This window comes from Cynocephalus volans, chromosome 5 (assembly GCF_027409185.1).
Source record: "Cynocephalus volans isolate mCynVol1 chromosome 5, mCynVol1.pri, whole genome shotgun sequence".
NCBI classification, from domain to species: domain Eukaryota; kingdom Metazoa; phylum Chordata; class Mammalia; order Dermoptera; family Cynocephalidae; genus Cynocephalus; species Cynocephalus volans.
The window spans coordinates 54,044,298-54,069,412 of NC_084464.1; the positions used below are offsets into that span (position 1 = coordinate 54,044,298).

At 44.2% G+C, this 25,115-nt stretch overlaps 3 protein-coding genes across 4 annotated transcripts in view; 2 read left to right on the top strand and 1 right to left on the bottom strand.

Moving 5' to 3' along the window:
- BICRAL (BICRA like chromatin remodeling complex associated protein) overlaps positions 1–3,880 on the top strand; it is a 61,095-nt gene extending 57,215 nt beyond the window's left edge. Inside the window, exon 12 of the mRNA XM_063097771.1 lies at positions 25–3,880. Coding sequence (XP_062953841.1) covers positions 25–812 — 788 coding nt within the window. The 3' untranslated portion in view covers positions 813–3,880. The remainder of the gene's footprint in view (positions 1–24) is intronic.
- Positions 3,881–9,776: 5,896 nt separating this feature from the next.
- Positions 9,777–15,621, top strand: RPL7L1 (ribosomal protein L7 like 1). 2 transcript variants are annotated; one of them, XM_063097149.1, is made up of 7 exons: positions 9,777–10,095; positions 10,652–10,760; positions 11,393–11,556; positions 12,584–12,721; positions 13,428–13,537; positions 13,728–13,942; positions 14,424–15,621. In XM_063097149.1, exons 1-6 carry the CDS (start codon positions 10,082–10,084, stop codon positions 13,934–13,936), a joined length of 744 nt encoding a protein of 247 aa, XP_062953219.1. In that variant the 5' UTR covers positions 9,777–10,081; the 3' UTR covers positions 13,937–13,942; positions 14,424–15,621. The 2 variants fall into 2 exon arrangements, with proteins under 2 accessions (XP_062953219.1, XP_062953218.1); XM_063097148.1 differs by lacking the exon at positions 14,424–15,621 and having other exon boundaries at positions 13,728–14,251.
- Positions 15,622–17,551: 1,930 nt separating this feature from the next.
- Positions 17,552–18,389, bottom strand: C5H6orf226 (chromosome 5 C6orf226 homolog). The gene has a single exon (XM_063097642.1). It carries the CDS (start codon positions 18,368–18,370, stop codon positions 18,137–18,139), a length of 234 nt encoding a protein of 77 aa, XP_062953712.1. The 5' UTR covers positions 18,371–18,389; the 3' UTR covers positions 17,552–18,136.
- Between the last annotated feature and the right edge of the window lie 6,726 nt (positions 18,390–25,115).

Below are 25,115 nucleotides of genomic sequence, written 5' to 3' on the forward strand. Positions count from 1 at the left end.
TGTTCTTTTTGTTCCCATTTCCAGAGGGTTTTCAGGCTGATTTCTGTTGTTCCTTCAAACTTGATAAAGCTGCTCACGTGACACAATTTGGCAGGAATGACCAGCATGGCAGTAAAACAGCCAGCTCTCTACATCTGACGGCCAAGGCCCAAAGCAGAGACCGAGCCAAACCAGGTCTGGCAGAACCAACGAATCATGATCAATTTCATCTAGTGCCTAATCATATTGTGGTCTCTGCAGAAGGAAACATTTCTAAAAAAACAGAATGTCTTGGCAGAGCACTAAAATTTGACAAAGTGGGCTTAGTTCAATACCGGAGGGCATCTGAAGAGAAGGGCAGCCGGAAGGACCCCATGAAGGCCAGTGAGTGCTCTCCCGGCCCTGAAGGGCACCGGAACACCTCGTCCAGACCCGATCATGGTACTGAGGGCAAACTCTCAAGTATCCTAGTAGATTCTCCCTTGGAGGTGACATGTAACAATTCCTTCCAGAACAAAACTATGAGGAATTCTCCAAAGAATGAAGTTTTACACACAGACATCATGAAAGGGTCAGGAGACCCCCAGCCAGACCTGCAGCTCACTAAGAGTTTAGAAACCACATTTAAGAACATCTTGGAACTCAAAAAGGCTGGGCGGCAGCCCCAAAGTGACCCTGTGGTTAGTGGCTCTGTTGAGTTAGATTTCCCCAACTTTTCTCCAATGGCTTCACAGGAAAACTGCCTGGAAAAGTTCATCCCAGACCACAGTGAAGGTGTTGTAGAAACTGACTCCATTTTAGAAGCAGCTGTAAATAGTATCCTAGAGTGTTAATAGCAGCAGTCCTTCCCCCACCCACCCCAAGACCCTGCCCCGGACAAGTTACATTCTTTCCTGGCAAAAGCAAATGGAAACGGTCTCCTGTCTCCAGCCTGCTTGATCTTTCATTACAGGTTATTCTTTCTAATCTCAGTCCTGTTCTTTGTTTAAGAGCAATACTTGTCGTGGTTACAGGGAGATCCTTTAGTAAAATTAATCTTTGTTAGAAAGTAGTCTGATAGGCCCTACACATTTCAAGTGTTATGAAAGTGCTTTTTTTGTATTCATTTTTTTGTCATTGTTTATTTTTTTGTTTTTTTAAACACTGTAACTCAATGAGAGGACAGTACACTTGGCCCTGGGTAAAATTTTGACAATCGTATGTCATTTGAAAAGAACAGACTTACTAAAGAAAATCAAACAGAACTGATAGAAGCTACTTTTTAAGGAATATCTCACTGCATCTCCAATTTTAATTTTGTTTTATTTTGGGGTGTTTTTTGAGGGGCGTTGTTGGGGAGAAGACCACATGGCTCTTCCCCCCTCAGCCACCTCTGAGCAGTAAGTTGCCAACTGCTCTGCCAGGGACCCCAAGCCCTGGTGTAAAAGCCAGTAGCACATAAGCAGGGCATTTGCAGGGCTTCCCTATTGACTGTTGAAGTGCTTTTCTGATGCTCCTGGAGCAAAACCTCATGCTTTTCAGCATATCTGTGTTCAATTTCATCTAGGGAATGCTCTGTTCTTAGTTCCAACAACACGACTTGAAATAATTTCACCAGGCTACAAAAAGGAAAATGGAAACCAGTTAAGTGGCACAGTGTACAGGGGAGGCCGGGATAGAGCGATGAGGATTATAATATGTATATATGTAAAAGCATATATATGTTAACTATTGAAAAAAAACAAGAGTTTTGCATTTTATAATTGGATATATTCAACATATGATGTATGTTTTATTTGTTGCTGGGTTTTGTTTTGTTTAACCTCTCTTTGCACCCTCTCCTGCAACAAATAGCCAAGTGTTAAAAGCACTTTCATTTGAAAACTATGTTGTAATTATTCAGTTTAAACTTTAAGGGGACTTTGGCCTTGTTTATTCTTCTTGTTGTCTGAAAACAGTAGTCACCCCGGCAGCAATCATTACCAAAACACAGACAAACCAAAGGTAATCAGTCAGCCCACCACTGAAAGGAAAGATCTGAGACACGGGATTCCTACTTGAGAGCCAAAGGATATACCCTGTCGTAGTTTGTGTTTGGCCCGTGTTCATACATGACTTACTGCTTTATTTATTTATATTCTTTTCAGGGAGTGTTCCTCATTTTCCTTTCTTGTATACCTGCCCCAGGTGATCCCATTTCTGTTACTTTCATTCTCCGTGTCATTGTAACCATCACTTATCTCTGTCATCGGGAAAGCTCCATGATGGTATTTTGTATGCACTCTTCTCCCATGCACTGCATGTTTCCGAACTATTCAGATCCAGAGGTCATTTTGGTTACAGTGTACACACACTCACTCTGCCTCTTTTGTACGCACTCTCTCATTTATTCTGTTTATTTCCCTGGCTTTATAGGTGCACCCACTGGTCCCCTCCACTGTAATGTTTTGCCAGGATCTGCTTCTGGCCATTCCCAGAATGAGGATGACTCCCACTGTCATCATGTTGGGCATTTCTTTTTCAGATTGGCCTGCGATGAAAAGGAAGGCTTCTGATTATTAGAAAACACAGCAGCAGAAGACCTGTACCCTCCCTGCCCTTCTGTCCCACCATGCAGAGAAATCCTGTGAGACAGCCAGTCTTCACAATAGCAACAAACCTTCACCCCAGCCCCACACCCCAGCCCCACACCCCAGCCAATAGAAAGGGGAAAATCTGGGCCATTTTAGGGTTACCATTTTTTCCTTATTTGTGCCAATGTCCAAGTTGCAGATTTCCCCTTTCTCCTATATTGTAACATATTAGAAAGATAAGTTGGTATTGCCAGTTGGAACTTTCTGTTTGGGCAGCCCTGGGATCATACCCTGCCATAAACTCCATGATTTCATAGGCTCTTCTTCTTTTAGAGCTCATGCTCCCCTAATTCCTAGCAAGACCAAAAGATGGTCCCTCCTGATCAAATTTTTCTTATTGTGAAACTTTATACCTGGAAGACTTCATGTGGGCTGCTAATGAGTTACATTAATTACTGCGAATCAGTGGAATTCTTAAGAGACAAGATAAGCTTCATGTACATTTGTTACCTCTTTCTTCCCCATCCTGTCCTGGTACCCCAATCCTAGCTTTTCTATATACCATCTTAAAGGGCTTTTAAGCCCTAACACTTGTCTAGCAAATGGAGAGCCTAATTTACCAAAATGAAACTTGTAAATTTTTGTGTCTTTGTATGTAAGTTTACTTTTTATGGAGGAAGGATTCCAGATAATGACAAATGAAGATTACAAAATGTATTTTACTCCTGTGATTAGGTTATGCGCACTGGGTCATAACTCGCATGTCGAGCCCCCTCTGGTGAAGGGTAAGAGAGCTCAGCCTCGATGGCCAGCGTTCAGTTGTTCAGGTTCATTAGTCAAAGTTAAGTTTTAGAACTACTTGTACTCAGTAACAAAAATTATTTTCTTTTTTCTTTTTTCTGTTATTGTTGTGGAAAAGTGTGAATTTGTTATTAAGCACTTGATTTTCTGTGTCCTTAAGTACTGCCTAAAGATAAAGCAAATTTTAAACTGGCAATTACGAAAAAGAAATATTTTAGCTCTGAAGAATTTAGTAGACTCTGTTAGATTAGGGAGGCCTTACAGACTGACTTGACTTAAAGAGGACGCGTCATTCACTGTCAGTGTGGTGTGGGCTTTATTTGCTTAAATACCTTCATTTGTATAGTATGTCTCACTTGAAATTGCTTTGTATACATTTTGTAAAAATATTTATAAAATGTTTTGTAAAAAAAAAAAAGTATAACAAATTGCAGTTTATTTTGTTATGTTGGATAAATACTGTTAAAAGAAACCAGTCAGTAACTATATTGTTAATCCATGGTTAGGAAATGTTTAGTTGGAGATTACAAAGTGAAACAACCATTGCAATACAGCCAAAGATTTGGGAAAATGTGCAACTGTGATTGTCTTGATTTTGCAAATAGAAATGGCTGGCTACTTTTCCCAGAAGAAAAAGGTAAGTGTTCAGTGGAAGTTCTATTTAAATATATTTACCATTACTAAAAAGTAGTCTAACCAGTGAGGGGATAGGATTTTAATTGATCAGCCTTTCCAAACAGTTACAAATTAAAGTTGGTCAGTGAGGAAGTTTCAATCAACTTGTTTATTTTGTTTCTGCAAGAACAAGGAGAAAGCTAAGGGATAGGTAAAGAAAATAATTTTACATCAGACTTATTCCAGAATTAACATGTTTGTTTTTGGATTCACATACTTGACCAAATTGTAACTTTTCTCTAAAATCAGCCCTCATGAGGTCCTTCTGAGTTCCTGCCCTCACAAGTATGACTCTACTCAAATTCTTAGGGAAACTTCCAGAGGTAATATGTATTTCTGGGGGCAAATTTTTCTTTGGGGCCTAGAATTCATACTTGAACTCCTTTATGGTTTGATTGCTTCCCTCTGCCCTAATAGCAGTAGGAAATCAAGGTCCTGTAGTAGTCAATATATAAATAGGAAGTCATTCTCATGTAACTAACAAGAGTTAGAATAATTACTGCTAGAATAATTACATCAGTGGGTGGATCCCTAAATGTCATTCACAGTGTTGCCCTGTCGTCAAGCTTCTCTTCTTGCTTGGGATAAATGTGTGTCCAACAAGACATTCTTGCCCCTCTTTAGGCCATTTGCAATGGGAGTGCCCCAGGAATGAAGAGGTAGAAGGATCATCTGGCTGCTCTGTTAGGATCAGGGTCTCTGTTTCCTGGGGGCATGCCCAGAAGAAAGACCAGGCATTTCCATACACAGATCCTGTGTATGGGAGGACACATTCCAGGAAAGGGGCCCTAGCACTTATGCAAAGAAAGTAGCCAGTGGATTATTAGGGGGAAAGGCAAGGGAAAAGAAAGAAACTTCCACAGGTTGGGGGCACCAAAACAGTGCTCAGGCAGGGATCTAGCTGTGCTGTTCTCAAGGGGCTAGGTCTTGGGTTCAGGATCTGTGTAAAGCTACACGACTACACCAGTTGTGGTGCTCTGGCTCTGTCGGAATCCTGCTGATTGGGCCAATTGTCGAGCTCTTATCTGCCTCTAATCCTGCTGACTGGGCCAATTGTCCAGCGAGGGCTGGGTCTGGAGCTCACAGACCCCTCAAGCCCATTGTCCAGACTGGGTCACAAACCCTTCACACGCCAGGCTGGGTCACGAGACCCCTCACACGCAGGTCTCTGAGCTAGGTAACTGGCAAACAGGTCCTTGGAAGCCGTAGGTTTGAGAGCATTGCCACGCTGAGCTGTGTTCGTCGGAGGAAGTCGCCAGCCAAGCCGTGGAGCCGCACATGTGCACTAACTCCACCATTCTCTGTTTACAGAGAACGCTGAACCACCCCCAACTGGCCCTGAGTCAAGGGGAGCCTGATTAAATTATTCTATTTTCCCAGCAGTCTGGCTTTGTCTCAGCCTTGGGTGTGCTCTCCAAGACTGACTTAGGACCCCTTGGGTATCCAGCTGAAGATGGAGATCATTAACCACCATTTATTGAATAGTTGACTGTGTGATAAGCACTGTGCTAGACATTGGGACATGTGGATCAGGCATGATTTCTCCTTTCGAGGAGCTCACAGTCTAGAGGGGGAGCAAGCACTTAAAGACATTGCATTTGGTAACTTATTGAAATTCAGGAGAGAAGAAAATGGGATACTAAAATCCTTTGGGGGGCTGGCCGGTTAGCTCACTTGGGAGAGTGTGGTGCTGGTAATACCAAGATCACGGGTTCAGATCCCCATATCGGCCAGCCACAAAAACAAAGAAAAACTAAAATCCTTCTGGACTGCCACTTGGTAGAGAGCTACCATCTATATTTCTATGCCCTGTTTCTTAGTACAGTTTCCTGAGTTATGTTTGAGAAAAAAGCATAATACTTTCTTCCAGAATGAAGATAAAGGGTTTTTGAAATTAAGATGTTAAATATGTGGAGAAATCTGGTCCGTATGCAAAGGATAGGAGCATATTTGTAGTATAAAGTGGATTCTGTAATATGAATAGTTTGTTTGTCTACATTGCTGCAGGTCTTTATAGGAAACCTAATCTGTATTCCTCCTGGACATGTGCTGGGTCTGGCCTTTTAAAACACTTGCAAAGGAAGAAGATCCTTAGTAAAAATTAAATAAATAAAAAATCATTTCTGTGAAAGTCAAGGAAAATGGCACAACTGGGTAGACAGAAAGTGCCTTTGGCAGCAGAATTTGGAAATAGGTTCCAGTACATCATCTAACACATAGTCAGATTTATCTTTATGCAAGTTACTCTCAGCCTCAGTGTCCTTTCCCATAAACTAGGGCAAGACTTGTCCTGGCCCTCTACTTCTTAGGGTACAAAGTGAGGTGTTCCTGAAGAAGTGTGGAAAATTTTTTAAAAAGCTAATGTTCCATTATCCCTGAAATGATTCTGAAGTTTGGGTTTTTCTGTTTTGCTTTTGGTCTTACCTGCTATACACTGTCTACTTCCTACCCTAGCTTTCCTGTGTCTTTCCTTGATCCTCAAAAGGCTACGGCCCCTCACCTGTTCCCTCCCCCCTTTTCTTTCCCACTTTTGCTCCTTTATGCTTATTTTTCATCAGGATCAAAAGCTATTGTCCATGTTGTCTTCCCCAACTCCAGGCTCACCTGCTGCTCTCATACCAACCTCTTTCCTACCTGCTTCCTGGTAACCTCTTGTCACTCTCTTGAGGACATAACAAGGAAAACTTGAAACAAAATGGAGCAGACTGCCAGAAAGATCAAAATCCAAGACAGAAGACTGGGGCAGACGGAGCTCCCTCTAGGGTGAGTTGTGTGTAGTGGTTTTGCCTTATGGAAGGCATTGCTCAATTATCTTAAGTAAAAAAAGTAGAATTTGAAATAGTCCAGGGCCGGCCTGTAGCTCACTCGGGAGAGTGCTGATAACACCAAGGCCACAGGTTCAGTTCCTATGTAGGGATGGCCGGTTGGCTCACTGGCTGAGCGTGGTGCTGACAACACCAAGTCAAGGGTTAAGATCCCCTTACCGGTCATCTTAAAAAAAAATTTTTTTTTTAAATAATCCAGAAGTACAGACAATACTGAAATGACTTATTCAGAGATATGTTAGGAAAAGGATCCTGGAGTCAATTTGGAAAACCACAGAATGTCAGTCCTGAAAGGAGTCTTTAAAATCACAGTCACATGGTTCTAAACCAGAAGAATCTAATTACCTAGAGACCTTTTTCTTAAACTCATACATGTGTGATAAGCAAAGGGCATACCACAAAACGGCAGTCTTCCTTCCATTCCAGACCCCACTCTCAGTTCCCAGAAATAACCCCCATCAACACTTTATCTTTCAAAAATTGTTGCATACAAATATATCTATAACTAAAAAACAAAAAACAGCGTAGGACCATTCTCTTACACCCTATTCTATATCTTCCTTTTTTCAAATATAACCAAATGTCTGGAAGTATTATAGTCAGGATTCTTTTGTTGTAAGCAACAGAGATTCTGGTTAACCAGCATAAGGGGATGTTTACAGGGAGGATAAGGATTAAAGGGAAGGTCGAAGAACCAACAGGCTCGAGAAAGACAAGAACAGGGAAACTCCAGAAGGTCTTATTAGGCAGAATCCTTGAAAGTCTTGCCTCAGATCTACTTTCTTCCATCATCATTCTGCTCAAGATTCAAAATCCTGTTGAGGGTCTCATACCCCTGAGAAGAGTTAAAAGGATTTTTCAAAGACCCCTTCAGTGTAAGTATTGGGAGGACAAGCATTTGGATTTGATATCCACTCCCCCCTCCCCCCAAGATTATACATGATGAGGAAAAGACCAGTTCACAAGAGGAATGGGATACTGTTAGAAAATGGGAATGAATGTCGACAGGCTAAAAAATGAAAACCATTCACCACTGAGATTTCAGGACTTGAAGATCTACGTCACTGCATACAATTGCATAATCTTCCATAATTTATTTAACCATTCTCTGGGCTGGCCCGTGGCTCACTCGGGAGAGTGCAGTGCTGATAATACCAAGGCCACGGGTTCGGATCCCATATAGGGATGGCCGATTAGCTCACTGGGTGAGTGTGGTGCTGACAACACCAACTTAAGGGTTAAGATCCCCTTACCGGTCATCTTTTAAAAAAAATTTTTTTTAATTTAACCATTCCCTAACGATGGACACCTGAAGCAGCTAAGAAGAACAGAACCATATGAGGACAGGCTAAAAAAGAGTAAGATTCTTGAGGCTGTAAATGGCCATGACTCATTCTCATTCAGTAACCCCACTTTAGAAAGAAAAAAATTATTGGAAAAAAAAAAATCTTGGATCTTGCCCAGTGCTAGGGCACATGCTCAGTGCTCAGTAAACACATTTTCAGTTAGTAAACAATCGTTTGGTTGAAAAGGAGAACTCAATCTCTTTTTCTCTGGGTCAGTCTGGTGGAGCAGTGGCTTTGGCACTGAGAATAAGTACTCTCCTAGCACCATCTGCTGGCTTTGGATAACTACTTCCTGAATCCTGGTCTCTAAAGTCCTATTCAGTCAAGAGTATTGTTAATAAACCTGAAATTCCTGTTCCCCTTAATACTGTCAGTACCACAGAACCTTTTATCTGTAGACAGAGGAAATCACAAAATATTGACTTATTTTTGTTCCTTATTTACTATCTAATGGATGTCTTACACTTTGGTGATCCTTCTATTTTGCCTCTTTACAAAGTAAGGTGCTGAGTGAGAAGAAGCCTCTCTTTCAGTGTGTGACCCCGAAGACTGTGTTGTCCTTTGACATTTATTCATCAGGTAGTGAACTCTGTCCATGGCACTATCTTTCTGATTGGACTAGTCACATAGCACATTCCAATATGATGTCTTGAGCCAATATCAATATCAATAGTGTCAAGACTGAGAAACTGGCGCTAGACCCTTAGGATCAGTAATGAGCAAAGTAGGCATGGTCTCCCTCCTCCCAGTATCACGGGGAAGAAATAGTAACAATATAGGGAATTCAGAGAAAGGAAAGAGACTACTCTAAAGCCCTGCTAGTCAAAGTGTAGCACCACCGGCATTACTTTGATGAAGTCTGTTCTAAACGCAGAATATCGGGCTGGCCGGTTAGCTCACTCAGACCTGGTGCTGGTAACACTAAGGTCCAGGGTTCCATCGCCATAGGGGTCAGCCGCCTCAGAAACAATGAGAATGCAGAATATCAATCCCCCTCCCCGGCCTCCAGAATAAAAATCTGTATTTTGACAAGATCCTCGGGTGACTCCTATTCATGTTAATGCTTGAGATGCGCTGCTGTGGATGTTCCCAGAGATGACAGGACATGAGTTGTTTTCCAGGGTTTTATGTAGACCTGGAGAGAAGGAAGCATATTCCAGGCGGTGAGAGCTATATGGGGGAAGGTTCTGAGATGGCAGGGAGGCAGTTGTAGTTTCTGGTCCAGCAGTAATGATGACTGACATAGTGCTGAAAGCTTACTGTCAGACACTGTGCTAAGGGCTTTAAAGAGGGGATCTTATATAGTCCTTCTAACGCTATTAGGTGGCTCCATTACTATACCCATTTTATAAGAAGGAAACCGAGGTATAGAGGGTTGAATAACTTGCTCGAGGACCTACTGACGGCAGCCCAGCAGAGGGAATCGGAGCTACCTTCTCTAAGTCATCCACAAACACCTCCACCCACCCGTGAGTCAAAGCCAGAGCCCCTAACTCTCTCCACCGGGAGGGAAGGCCAGCGGGAGGTCGCGCGGCTTGCGCGCGCCGGAAGTGCAGCGCGACGCTACAGCGGAAGCCGTGCCTCGCCGGAAGCGTTCCATTGTTCCCAGCCACGCCATCGGTTTTGAGAATATAGCTTAAGTGAAGAGGGCTGGGTTTTGAAAGCGACACGGGCTCTAAAAATCTTGGGAAGGGTGCGAAGAAAGCTTTGTGCAACTTTTGGCAGGAATCAGGAGTAGCAAGACCTCTTTTCAGGGGTTCACTGCTGCTAAGTGGGCGCTGACTGTCCGGGTCGTCCAGCGTGAGGTAGAATAGACGTCTCTATGGTCAAGTAAACGTAGAGCGGTGCCTGCCTTCCCCACGTGGTGGAGGTGCGCACGATCAGTAGCTGCAGCACTAGGAAGATGGCCGAGCCCGAGTGAGTATTTGGGGGCTTTGAGTCTCTGAAGTGGGGTCTTGAGTATCCAGTGCCGCCCACGGTGTTTATGCCTCGGTAGCGGAAAATAAGGATACTTGTGGACTGTAAGATAAGAAAAGGCTCCAGATCACACAGGGTGGGGGTGAGGACTGAGGAGCCGTAGGGCTAGGGCGGGCGGAGGAGCAGTTTCGAGTAATCTCGAAGGGGCGAGTATTGACTTCCAGGCAGCAGGCTGGAGAGTGCCAGAGTTGAGTTCCCCCAGCCTGGCCTCAGTATTCATCCTGCAGATGGATCTGCATCCGCCCCAACCCCACGAGGTTTTCCTAGAATCTCATCGCTGCTAGCGCCTGTGAAAGGCTCTGGCAGTAAAAGCTCTATTGATGTATACAACCTAGTCGACAAGGGGTTCTTGACTTTTTGGGGTTTTGGGGACGAGTGAATGTGGGGGTCCATTTGGGGGACTGAAGTCAGAAACCGCAGAATATTGAACTGGTTTGGAAATCCATTGAATGTTCATTTCCTAAAAATTATCGCTAATCACAATTTTCTGTATCAGGCAAAGAAAAAAGATCCCTTTGGTTCCAGAAAATCTCCTGAAAAAGAGGAAAGCTTATCAAGCCCTCAAGGCCACCCAGGCAAAGCAGGCACTTTTGGCAAAGAAGGAGGTATAATGGTGGGGAACCGGGGGGAAGGAATTTGTACTTGGTGAGTTTTACCTAGCCTACGTTCAGCTAAGTTTGGCATCGACAAGCCGCTCTCCCATCGGTTCAATATACCAGGTATTTGGTTTATGTCTCCGTTTAGGAAATATTTATCCAACACCTTCTGCTGGCAAAACGGTGGAGTAGAGCTTGTTAAGAAAAAAGTGCAGTGGAGACTGTTTTTTCTAGGTTCATGTTGAGTGATTTGAGAAACCAAACCTGGCAGAGATGTATTCTTAAAAAAATGTGCTGAACAATTTTTGCTATTTGCTAAATGTCTTTAGAGAAAAAAAAACTTAAGTGTTTGGGCATTTGCATGAGTATATTTGGCTTGTGCTTTTCTGTACTTTATGGTCCGTAATATGATGTTAGGTTTCATAAACACTTGGTAAACAGTGGTTGACAAGTAATCTAATTTTTTTATTCTTATCAGAGACTTTTCTGAGTAATTCCCAAATTTTTCTCAGCTCCACTTTTCCGTGGATTTCTCACTATTCCGTTATATAAGAATAGAGGATATTCATTTGCTCCCCTTTGCAGAACACATGGGGAGAATAGAGGCACAAAATGGTGATGATGGTCTGTCTTCCCTGTAGCAAAGAAAAGGAAAAGGGCTCAGGTTTAAGCGACTGGAATCATTCCTACATGATTCCTGGCGGCAGCAACGTGACATGGTGCGTCTCAGACGACTAGAAGTGAAACCTCATGCTCTGGAAATGCCAGATAATCATTCCTTGGCCTTTGTTGTACGCATCCAGAGGTAGGGAACTGGTGTCTTCCCGATTCTGTGAGGCTGGAGCAAACTGTTGGTTCAGCTTCAGACGCCTTTCTGGGGAAATGGGGAGATAGGAGGCCCTAAGCCCCTAAGGCAAGTTGTGCTAGGAATTCAGTGTTCACAACAGACTTAGTTTTTGTCTGCAAGGTTGGGGAGACTGACCTTAGCACTTAAGTGCTATGAGGATAAAGTGCAGGATTGGAGGTGGGGGGTTGTTTTGAGGACACCCACTCTGAAGGCAGGAACTTGAACCTGAGACCTGAAAGACATGAAAGGAGTTCACCAGTGTTGGAGAAGGCTTTCCAGATGTACTCCTTTCTGCAAAAGTCCTAAAGTAGGGGAATCGAGGCATCTTTCTATGAACTGAAACAAGGCCAAGTAGATGGAGCATATTCAGCACTGAGGAGACACTTGCCCACATTTAGTGGTACTTTCCTTACCTATCCCTACCTGCACATACAACTCTGTGCCTCTTGCTATTTCCCTTACCTAATCACCCACACCAGAAAACTGTGGGTTTTCAACATTATGAGCTTTATTCTCTTTAGCTCTCCTACCACTGTCCATAATCTTTTTCTGGGCTATTGCATTAGCCTTATGACTGCGTTTCCCTGCCTCTGGTGTCACACTTTCAGATCTGTCCTATATGCTGCTCTTGGTGATTGTCAGAAAGAAATCTGATCATGTCTCTTTTGCTTAAAATCATCAGGAGATTTTACTGCGCGTAGAAGCAAGTCCAGCTTCCTTGGCTGGACATGCATTGTCCTACATATCCCACCCCCACAACACATACAAATTCAGGGTCCATCTTTGTGTTTCCACAGCAGCGCAGGCATTGCTTCACATCACAGGGAAATGATGTTTATATAACTGCTTCCTGATAAACTGAGCTCTTTAAGGCATAGTGTATGTCTTACTTTTTGGATAATGAGTGTAGTGGCATGCATTTCATAAGTGCTTGCTGGGCTGACATAACCTGGAGAGAGCCTGACTTTGTTGCTATTCATTTCAGGATTAATGGGGTGAGTTCACTGGTGCAGAGGACCATTGCAAGACTTCGCCTGAAGAAAATTTTCAGTGGTGTCTTTGTCAAAGTCACCCCTGAAAAGTTGAAAATGCTGCGTATAGTGGAACCTTATGTGACCTGGGGGTGAGTAACATTTTCTGTGTAAATTCACATTATATTATATTTGAGTGTGTTAGGATGCACAGGTTATTGTTTTGCAAGGCTAATGTTGCTGTGTAGAAGGAACATTTTGCTGTGACTACGGTCACCAGAAATCAACTGGTAGCCATAAGAACCTTGGGAAATGGGGTAGGTAGAGGGGAAGGGATCAGAGCTACTATATAATGTCTGAACAGTACCACAGCAGAAGTTCAGTTGTAGGCTAAGGCTGAGTAGGATGGGTAAAAGAGAGATTAATTCTTGGAGCCATGAAGTAGAGCTTGGGGGAGTGCTTGTGTAAGAGTAGTATTCCTGAAATGTTAAAACCCGACAGAATCTTGGATTTAATTCCAACTCTTGCACCATCTTGAGTAGAGGGTTACCCAAGGCCAGAGTCCTAGGCTGTAAGCCATGAAATGGTTTCTGTTTTCGTTTGCCTGGTGAACATTTATATCCATAAGTTTCAATTTTTGATTACATAGGCAAGGCCACTCCAGTTTTTTATCCCCTCCTTCGTGTATTCCCAAGCATCCCTGCTGGAATGTGATTGCAGAGCACTTCTTTGGGGGAAAGAGTGGGCGGGAGAACCTCTCCAACCTTTTCTCCTCAGTCAGGCTGCAGGGCCTCGTGGCCAGTGAAATGTAGTGTGCCAAGTTCCGGCTAAGGCTGTGCTTTATTCTGCCGCACATAGATTTCCAAATCTGAAGTCTGTCCGGGAACTGATCTTGAAACGTGGACAAGCCAAGGTCAAGAATAAGACCATCCCTCTAACGGACAACACAGTGATTGAGGATCACCTGGGTGAGTGGTGCGGCTTAGGGGTCTGTTGGGACAGAGGGCAGAGGTTGCTGGCAGCCTCGATGTGGGATCCAGGTTGTATTCTTAGGGTCCTGAGAACCTGCCAAAATGCCCAGCTCCTGCATATAATAGCTTCTCAGTGTATGCTGGGTAAAGGTTGAATGAAGGAACCTGTGCCCTTATCGTTCCTTAGGGCGGTTTGGTGTCATTTGCTTGGAAGACCTCATTCATGAAATTGCCTTCCCGGGGAAGTATTTCCAGGAGATCTCATGTTTCTTGCGCCCATTCCAACTCTCAGTGGCCCGTCACGCTACCAAGAATAAAGTGGGCTTTCTCAAGGAGGTGGGCACACCTGGTTATCGGGGTGAACGCATCAATCAACTCATCCGCCAGCTGAACTAGACCCAGGTGAGGCAGGGCTGAAAACTGCCCTGGGGCTGACTGTTGATGGGCCATGCCTTACCACTTAAAAGCTCTTTTTGGATTTACCAGTGTTTTTGAGAGTAACCTTGAGACTGGGAGGAAAGAGGAGGCTGGTATTTACAAGGCTAATGGATGGAGACTTGCTTGGAACAGTGAATGCCTGATGAGGACATGGGACTATGTATTCCTAAGAGTTACAGGCTAGAAAATGTTGAGTGACAAAAAAAATCTTGGTATTCTGTGGTTATTTAGCTGGAAATAGGGGAGGATATTAAAGACTAATTTCAAAAAGGATTTGAAGATCTCAATTATCTATTCTGTTAAAGAAATCTTAACTCTTTGAATTTGCTTTTTTTTTTTTTTTTTTGCTGTTCTTGTTTTTTAGGTGTCTGCACTCTAACCAATGTTACAGTGTTGCCAAATTGCAGTTAATTTGTGTTAATGCAGTTATGTTTTTCTTCCTCAGAGTATCTGAAAGCACAGTGCTTTGGAAACATGTGTTTTTGTTTTTGGAATTATCAAGTATCTTCAGTGAAGATTATTTTCTGCTTTATCTTCAAGAACTGGAGGGGAAGGATCAGGGAAAAGATAGTAGGTTTTTTTCATGGCAGTCACCTCTCATCACAGCCCAGTTCCAAGAAAAGTTACAGTGTTTTCCATGTTGCCTTCGCCTTCTCTGAAATCAGCACATACCATGGAGGAAGGAGTACTGCTTTGTCATGTCTTCTATCATGGGGTTTAAAGTTGGTGAATAAATAACCCAAGCATGTGTACAAGATTCCCCGAGACTCCTGCAGCAGTGGACCACCCCAGGGGCATCCTTGAACCTGGGGGTTTCTAGGGTCTTGTTTTCAAAAGACTTGAAATACAATTAGGAAAAAGAACGTAGAGCTGACCAGTTAGCTTGGTTGATTAGAGCGCAGCCTTGTAACACCAAGGTCAAGGGTTCAGTTCCCTATACTGGTCAGTCACTCACAAAAAAGATAAAGCACAAAATCAAGTGCTCAGTTTTCTCTGCTATGAGTCTGTGTTCCAACTTTTCAGTAATGGCTTTGAGAGCTCTCAGACTTTGCTGGCTCTAAGTATATCTGCTGGCTTTTGTATCGTAACCTGCAACTGTCCTTTTCTTTCCCTCAGAATATGAGAAAGGAAGGACCCTTTTGTCAGGAAAACATGCATATACTCAATTGTTTGGAATTTTGAGGCGTTCATAAACCCTTCTCCTTGGACCTCTGCACCTTACGTGAGGAAGTCCTCTTATCAGGATTGGTCAGCCAGATTCTGATCTTGCTAGTCTCTGGGTCCGTGTCTTGTGGAAGACCAAAGCTTACTGAGATAGCTTTTTCCCTTCAAGACAAGTGGATGCTTTCTATTAAGAACACAGTGGCAGATTGTGTTTCCCCTACCTGTCTATAAGTCTGAGAAATAACCACCATTTCCCCCCTGGTTTTGTGATGGAACTTCCTGATTTCCCTGATGTTCAGTCCGCTCCTTAAAATCCAGATTCAGCGGGCCGAGCCCGTGGCGCACTTGGGAGAGTGCGACACTGGGAGCGCAGCGACGCTCCCGCCGCGGGTTCGGATCCTATAGAGGACTGGCCCGTTCACTCACTGGCTGAGTGCCGGTCACGAAAAGGACAAAAAAAAAAAAAAACAGATCAGGAAGGAGTGAATCATATTCTTGGTTTGGTATGGATGAAAGTAGCACTATTTTAACTTTTTAGGCCCTAGGCAGACAGTTTAAACCTTTTCCTTGCATATTCTGGACTCCAAAGTATTGCCTTTTGTCCTGCTGGTAATGATGTAGTAGACCAGCAACAGGGTTTATGGGAATGTTAATACTTGTGTTTTTTAGTCAATGTCCACCCCTAAGTGGGCCTTCCCTCTGCTCCCTTCACTTAGGTGCCTCAGCTTGCCATCTAAGTAGTTGGTGAGGATGTGCCAGGCCTAGTTTAAAATTGAAAACGTGCTTAACCATTGGGTTCCCTGGTCCTTTCAGATCAGCTTTGTTGCAGTTTTGGCTCATGGGGTCCTCAAACATAACTGAAATCGACTTAGAGCTATAACAATGCCTTAAAATGTGGCAGGTTAGGGCCGACCCATGGCTCACTCGGGAGAGTGCGGTGCTGGTAACACCAAGGCCACGGGTTTGGATCCTATATAGGGATGGCCGGTTAGCTCACTTGTTGAGCATGGTGCTGACAACACCAAGGCAAGGGTTAAGATCCCCTTACCAGTCATCTTTAAAAAAAAAAAAAAAAAAGTGCCAGGTTATGAGGTAATGAATTAGGTTGGTTGGCTACAGAGCAACCGGCCAGGAATAGATATTATAGATGTTACTCTTAATACCGTAAAGCATTGTGAAATCAGATTACTTTAAAATGTATCACAAAGTCATGGGGGAAAAAGCAGTTGGGAGTATGGAAAACCAGGGCCTATATTCCAGACATGTCTTATACTAAATAGGGGAACAGTGTTCCCAGTCTTGCCTATTAAGTGGAGCTAGTACCCTCCAGCCTGTCTGCCTCACCTGGTTGTTAAAAGGATTAAGCAAAAGAATGGTTTTTTACTTATAATTGTATATAAAGAGGTTAACATAAAAATTATGCACTACTGTATAATGTACCATCATATAACATTCCCTGAAAAAGCTGTGAGATATCCTTTCGGAAAAGCTAGACCTATTATATAATCTTTAGGTTAGGGTATGCTAATGTGGATTGTTCCTGACAAACATACACACCTGGTATGTCCCATGTTTTGTAGGTGTATTAGTCTGTTTTCTTCTGCTTCTAACAATACCTGAAACTGGGCAATTTATAAGAAGAGACTTATTTCTTACAGTTTGGGAAGGTAGGAAGACCATAATACAGGGGACACATCTGTGTGAGAACTCTACAGGGGTCCCATGACAACACAGGGTATCACATGGTAAGAACAGGCTGAGCAAGAGTGAATTAACCTCCCTTGCTCTCCTTATAAAGCCAAAATAATCACACCCATTACTCCTTGAATGGATCAGTCCATTCAAGACAGCACGGGCTTCACAATCTAATCACCTTAAAGGCTCCACCTTTCAAATACCATAATTGGACCCTCTTAATACTGTTACAATGGGGGGTCAGGTTTCCAATACATGAACTTCTGGGGCACACATTGATCCATGTCAGAAAATCTAGTTTTAGGGAGCAAGAGTAGGTGCAATTAACCACATGGCCTAGTTAAAGTAAAAAGACTGGCTTCAGAAGGTGGTTGGGCCGGCCCGTGGCTCACTCGGGAGAGTGCGGTGCTGATAACACCAAGGCCCCGGGTTCGGATCCCATATACGGATGGCCGGTTCGCTCACTGGCTGAGTGTGGTGCTGACAACACCAAATCAAGGGTTAAGATCCCCTTACCGGTCATCTTTAAAAAAAAAAAAGAAGGTGGTTGTGGGAGCTTTCCTTATACTCTAAGCTTCTAGCACCTTGCCTGACCCAGCTAGTTCCAAGAGCCAAGGTTCTAGGTTTTTGTTTGTAGACTTTTGAAAATGCTTTAGGATTTTGTTTAGTATATCTTTGAAATCATTCTGAGGCTGTTTTATCATCAAATCCTTTATTAACTGCCTATCTGAAAAACAGCTCTATCTAAAATAAAAATGTCCAAATAAAATTTTAATTTAAGATCATTTGGATCCCGGGTTAATTTTTCCATTACCACCAGAACTAGCTGACCCGGCGGATGAGACATTGTCGTACACTACTAAGGAATTGTTCCAGCGGTCAGACACCCTTAGTGCAGCCTATATAGCACTTTTAAAATGAGAACTCATTGATGCATCCAAGTAGTAAAATAAGTACTGTGTGAGACTTTCAATTACACACAACGGTCTGAAACAGGATTTTTTTCTTTTTAGCTGAGTGTCACGGTCAAGAAATATGAATACAGAATAGCCCGATAATGCTCCCAGGAGAATTAGGTCCTACTGAGATAGGTCAGGACGAATGCACAAAGGATGAATAACGGTCACCGGTGTCCAGGGTCACGAGTTCAGGCAGGACACACACAAGCCCTCCGGATGTCAGCAGCAGGGGGTTCTGACCAATGTGTGCTATTTAAGAAGCCACAGTCGCTGCCTCCGCGGAGCTGGGCTCGTCCCGGGCTGTTCTACCCGAAGGTCGGCGGCGCCTGTGGACCCGGGTCTAGGGCGGTGGCGCTGGGGGCTCAGCCCCAGCCTCCCAGGGCTTGGGCTTCCGTGGGAGCCGGGACGCCGTGGGTTCCTCTTGGGTCGCCGCAATCAGGCGTCTCTCCAGGCCCGGAAGCTCTCGGCCTTGCTGCACTAGCTGCAGGAGCTGCGAGAAGGTCAGCGAGGATCGGGCTGATTGGGCGGGTGCAGGAGCCGGGCCCGAGCGGCTCGGACTGCTGGGCCGCTCCATGTCGGGCCGCGAAACGAGCACTTCCGGGGGGATTGGGTGCCACCACCGTCGGAGGAAATGAAGGGGAGGCCGTGGGCCATACCAAGTCAGCCCAGACAGAGGGGAGCACTTGAGAACCCTGGCTCCGCGCAGAAACGCTTCAGACCTATACAGTGTAGTCCACCCGTGGAATGTGCTTTAGAACAAAAAGGGACCGACGCGTCAAAACTTGAAGGCCTGCAAAGAACAGAATGTGCACGCGGACGCCTAGCTGCGAGCAAAAAGAACCAAGTTTGCAGACCTGCGTAGGCACCGCGCACATGCCTACTTTCATGCACTCGCAGGCATGCGCACGTTCAGGGATTCATTAATAGATTCATGGCGGGGGATAATCCCCGTCCTGAGCTCCACAGCACCCGGCAGAATAGCTGTGGAGCTGTACCCAGGGGCATCAGGAGTGACACCACCGCATCCCATTTCCTGCCATCTCCCTATTCCTAGTGCTCCCTAAAGAAATGAGAGAAGGTGGAGATAGGTAAGGTATGCTACAGCTGCTCTGGCTGCTTGGAAAGTTAGTGCCAATAATTCTCAGGTTTCTAAGTTACCAAAAGCTAGTCTGATCTGGTGAAAACCATCTTAATCAACTGATCAAAAGTTAATAAGTATTAAACGGACAAACTGGCATCATGTGTCTCCTGATGTGAAGCACTGAGAGGATACATCTCTTTCATAGTATTCCTGCCGAAAATGCTTACGATAAATCTAATCTTGAAGAATTAAACAGACAAACCAAAGTGAGAGACATTCTGCAAAATGACTGGCCTGGGCACTTTACAGATGTCATTGTCATAAAAGCAAAGAAAGAAAGAAAAGAAAAGGCTGAGGAACTATCCCAGATTAAAGGAAATATAAAAAGTAAATGCAATGTATGATCCTGAATTGGATCCAAGATGGGGGGAAAAATCAAATATAAAGGACATTGTGCCTTTGGGGAAATTTGAATATGATCCATGTATTAGATGACAGTATTATATCAATGTTCAATTTCTTAAGTGTGATAATTGTAGTTATGTGGGATAATGGTCTTGTTCATAAGAGAAACATTCAGAAGTGTCATGAGACAGAGAAAGCAAATGTGGCAAAATTTCTAAGAATTAGTGGATCTAGTTGAAGGTTTGAAACTTGTCAAAGTAAAAAGTTGGGATAGAAGAGGAGTGAGAGTTTGAGAAGCCAGTCTGGAGTAAACTGACCACACTGTATGTTGTATAAAAAAATTTGTACAATAAAGAATTGAATTTTGCATAATTCAGAATACTGAACGAAGGAAAAACTCAATCCTCACAAGTATAGACACGTATTTCAGGTATAAATTTGTTTTTTCTACCTACAGTGTTCCATCAGCATCAGCATTCCTAGACTTACAGAATACCATATCCATCACCATGGCATTCCACGTAACATAGGCTCCAACCAGGGCACACATGTTACAGCCATGGAAATATACAAATGATCTCACAGCCAAGAAATTCACTGGCATTACCATATGCCCCATGACCTAGAAGCAGCTGGCTTGATAGAATGGTAGACCGGCCTCAGTTACAGCACAGCTGGGAAATTACACCCTACAAGGTGGAGATGATATCCTACAGATGGCAGTGTATTTTTAAAATCATAACCAGAATCAAATATAACACCAAGAATTAGGCAGTGACCTCCTTAGTATTACATCTAAAGTCTGTAAACCACTGGAAGAATTTTCGCTATCTGTCCCCATAACCTTGGGTTCAGTGGGTTTGGAGATCCCAGTGTCCAAGGGAGAAATATTTCTACCGTGGAACAATCATAGTACCAATGACTCGGAAGCTGAGATGGTCCCTGGCCATTTTGGTTGCTCATGCTGCTGAACCAACAGACACAGAAAGTGGTCACCATAATGTCTGGGTTGATTAATCCCAATTACCACAGGGAGTTATGTTGCTTCTAGATCTGGAACCCAGGGGAATTCACCAAGGTGCCTCTTAACAATCCTTTGCCAAGTAGTTCTGGTCAACAGAAAACTTCAGCAATCCAGCAAAGTCAAGATCACCATGGAATCAGACCCTACAGGAATAAAGGTTTGAGTCACTCACCGGTAAAGAACCCTGTCCAGCCAAAGTGCTGGCATACGGTAAACAGAACATGACATTGGGGTGAAAGCAGCTGCTCTGATTATGAACTCAGGCCTTGCAACCCTCATTTCCCTCACTAATTTACGTGAAGAACACTGGTAGTAACTAACGTTTTAGGCTTCAGTGGGAGTATGACCAAATTGACATGACCTCCCACTGATACAGTAGCCAATGAGACACTGTGTGTTCCCTGTGCTGGGGACATGGATTTTCATCTGGACAAAGGATTTGAGGGCTACTGAGGGGCAAGGGGCTGAACAACTGAGCTGCATCAAAGGGCTCTCAGCCCTCCACTTGCATTCAGCTGGGGGGACCCCAGCAGGGATCAGAAGATGGGAGGGTGGTGAAGTTAGGGGATTTATTCTCCTGCTTCCCTCCCGCGGGATCACCACTATATCCACTAACTGAAAGTCACGCTACTGTCAGGCACCCTCTCCAATAGCTCCCTGGCTCTGGGTCCCTGTCCCTGTTCCTCCCTTCCCCTCTCAGACCTCAGATGCTGACACCCACCATTACTAGCCCTGAGGTGCTGCAGCAGCCCCCTTGGTTTCTCCATACCCTGCCCACCCCTTTATAAACAGTCATTTATTAAACTCTCTTCAAATTACCCATCTGTTTTCCCACTAGGACCCTGGAACATGCAGTACATGTTTTAGCTAGGATTAATTTTGGTAGTGAGCAAGAGAAAACCCAAAATAGCAGTAGCATATACAAGGTAAAAGTTTGTCTTTCTCATATAAATTAAATTTGGTGTTAAGCAACCTAAGGCTGGTGTGCTGGCTTCATAAACATCATACTACCTATGCATTTTTATTCTTTTTAAATTCACATCATAACCCAAACATTTTTCCATGTCATTACAAACTCTACAGAAAGGGTCAAATTTGGATCCCCATAGCAACCAGCTGAAAAGAAAGAAAGAGACCAACTGAGCATGTGGAAGACTATGTTGCACAACTGGGAACCACCCTTTTCATTGAATATTCATTAAGCAGTGAAACTATAAAGGCCAGATCCCAGCAGAAGGCGGGGCTGCTGCTCACTCTCCTGGACGCAGCCCGCGCTCTGCCTGTGGAGAGCATATTTCTTTCTGTGTCAAACTTACCTTCAGTGAGCGGCTGCTCACTCTCTTGAGCCAGCCTGTGCTCGGTACTGAACTTAAGTGTGTATTGCTGGCTTTTGTGTTGAACTTGGTGTGGGTCCTGCTCAGTGTCTGGAGCTAGCCGCCCCCCGCCCCCCCCCCCCCCCCCCCCCCCCCCCCCCCCCCCCCGTCAAATCTGTCTCTTCTTTGTTACATTAAACCTGTTCTCACTTTGTCCTGTGACTCCACTCCTGAATTCTTTCTTCTGGAGAAGTCAGGAACCCGGTAGGAGGATGGGGTGGGTTGAGACCAACTACCGGGACCCCAGACATCAGTCAGTGCTTCTCGAGTTGTGTGATCTCTCACGCCAGCACCAACTGTGAGTGAACAACCGATACTTTTCCTGGTTCTCTGTCCCCTGTGTGGGCCAAGTGTGATCATCAGTCCCTAATGAGAATTAGCAAAAACCCGGCCCTAGAAGTTTCCCTCTATGAAATTCAAGTTCACCTAATTATTGTTTCCACAACTCTGTTATGCCTTCAAAAATAGGATTTTTATAGTTTATCTGGCTTTTCCCTAGTCATTGTGTTGAACTTCGGGCTGTCGCAACATCCATATCCTAATGAGAAGCTGAAGTCATGGCACATTTGTTTTTTAACAGCTTTTATTGAGGTATATAATGTACATGCCATACAATTCATGCATTTAAAGTATGCAATTCAGGGCCGGCCTGTGGCTCACTGGGGAGAGTGCGGTGCTGATAACACCAAGGCCACGGGTTTGGATCCCTATATAGAGATGGCCGGTTTGCTCACTTGGGAGAGCGTGGTGCTGACAACACCAAGTCAAGGGTTGAGATCCCTTTACTGGTCATCTTTATAAAATAAAAATAAAATAAAATAAAGTGTGTGATTCAATGGATTTTAGTACACTCAGAGTTTTGCAGTCATCACCGTAATTGTAGAACTCTTTCATTACTCCAAAACTAAATCCCTTAGCCATCATTCCCAATTATTCCATCCCCTCCAACCCTAGGCAACCATTAATCTACTTTATTTTCCTACAAATCTCATTTTGGACATTTAATAAAAAGAGTATCATACATTATAGGGTCCTTTGTGACTGGCCTCTTTTACTTAGCATAATGTTTTCAAGGTTCATGTGAAGTTGCAGCATGTGTCAGTACTTCAGTCCTTTTTATGACACCTTTTTATGACTGAATAATGTTTATTTACATGGATATCCCACATTTTGTTTATTCATTTCATGGACACTTGGCTAGTTCCACTTTTGGACTATTGTGAATAATGCTGCTACGACCATTTGTATTCAAGGTTTTGTGTGGATGCATAGTTTTATTTCTCTTGGCATATACCTAGAAGTGGAATTGCTGGATCATGTGATAACTCTATGCTGAATCATTCGAGGAACTTTCAGGCTGTTTCCAAAGTGGCTGCACCATTGTACAGTTTTCCCAGCCATGTGTAAGGGTTTTAATTTCTCCATATCCTTACAACACTGTTTTTATGCATCTTTGTGATTGTAGCCATGGTAGTGGGTGTGAAGTGCTATCTCATTGTGGACTTGATTTGCATTTCTCTGATGACTACTGATGGAGTTTGGATGTGTTGTGCCCTCCAAAACTCCTGTGGAAATTTGATCTCCAATGTGGCAGTGTTGGAAACTGATTGAGTCATGGGGGCGGATCCCTCATGAATTTATTAATGCTCTCCCTGGGGGAGGGGGAGCAGTGAGTGAGTTCTCGCTCTATTAGTTCCCACGAGAGCTCGTTGCTTAAAAAGACCCTGGCACCTTCTCTCTCTCTCTTGCTTCCTCTCTCGCCATGTGATCTGCTTGTACCCTCTGGCAGCCTGCTGCTTTTCCGCCATGAGTAGAAGCAGCCTGAGGCCCATGCCAGATGCAGCTGTCCCAGAATCAGAAGCCAAATAAAGCCCTTTCCTTTATAAATTACCCAGTCTCAGGTATTTCTGTCATAGCAACATAAAATGGACTAAAACAACTACTGATGTCAAGCATCTTTTGATGTGCTTATTGGCCATTTGTATATTTTCTTTAGAAAACTGTGTATTCAGATTTTTTGCCAATTTTAAAAAATGGGATATTTATCTTCTTATCAAGTTGTAATCTTTTTTTTATATATATTCTGGATACAAGCTCCTTATAAGACTTGTAAAATTTTTCTCCTATTCTGTGGTTTTCTTTTCACTTTCTTTCATTTTTCTTTTCACTTTGTCAATGGCATTCTTTGAACCCATGAAAGTTTTTAATTTTGATGATATTCAGTTTATCCATTTTTTCTTTCATTGCTTGTGCTTTTGATGTCATGCCTAGAAAACCATTGCCTAATCTAAGATCATGAAGATTTACACTTATGTGTTCTGAGAGTTTTATAGTTTTAGCCACCACCTGGCTTTGCCTTGAGACATCCAAGGGGAAAGGCTGATGGGAACCAGAGCCAGAGCTGGGAGGAAAGGGGTGCTGTGGGGTGTGAGAGGAGGAGCAGCTGGCAAGCAGGAGTGACCTAGATGGGACCCAGCTGGGAGGTGGCAGCTGCACTCCCAGGATCAATGAAGTGACCCTTGAGGAAGGGAGAGAGTGGGGAAGCATCTGCAGGACTGGAAGGGGACCTTCAAAGGTGGTCTCTGGGGGCTGGCCCCATGGCTCACTCAGGAGAGTGCAGCACTGGTAGCGCTGAGGCTGCGGGTTCAGATCCTATATAGGGATGGCCAGTGCACTCACTGGCTGAGCGTGGTGCAAACAACACTGTGCCAAGGGTTGTGATCCCCTTACAGGTCAGAAGAAAAAAACAAAAAAACAAAAAACGGTGGTCTCTGGGATGAGAAAGTCTGGGGCAGAGCTGTGAGGAGTCTGGAAAGGGACTGTGAGGTGATACAATTTCCCCTCCTGTCCATTCCTGGCCCACCTCCTGAGTCCTGGGGTTTTATACCCCCCGGGTCAGGGGTAGAACTGGCTCAGGAGGGTCCAGTGTGGGGACTGGAGAGCAGCCTCTCTGCTCTGCTGGGTGCCTCAAATTCTGTGACAACCGCCAGGAAGGGTCACACAGAAGCTGCAGGGGCACCAAGTGAGAGCCCCGCCCCTTTCCCCAGTGGGGGGGCCCTCCCTGGGGTGGGTGGGTACAGTGTTCACGCTGTGGCTCCACCCTTCACTGTGACTCCACCCTTCCCTGTGAGCATTGAGGCCATGACCACTTCACTGTTGCCTAGCTCTGCCAACTCCCACCAATTCTGGCTCAGTCACACATCTGTGCCCTTAGCTGAAGGAAGTGATTCTGCACTGCTTGGATGGTGGTGATGTGGCCTATGTCAGAGGAAACCCAACAGAGGAAATTGGCTGTGGCCAAGAAAAAGGTGTAACATGTTGGGTCGCAGGCCCCAGACCCAACCTGAGGCCCCTCCAACAGCAGGACAGGACTCTGTGTCACTTCTGAGGCACACAGGGCTTGCCCCTCTGCACCTCTTGACTTCGCCCACCAAAG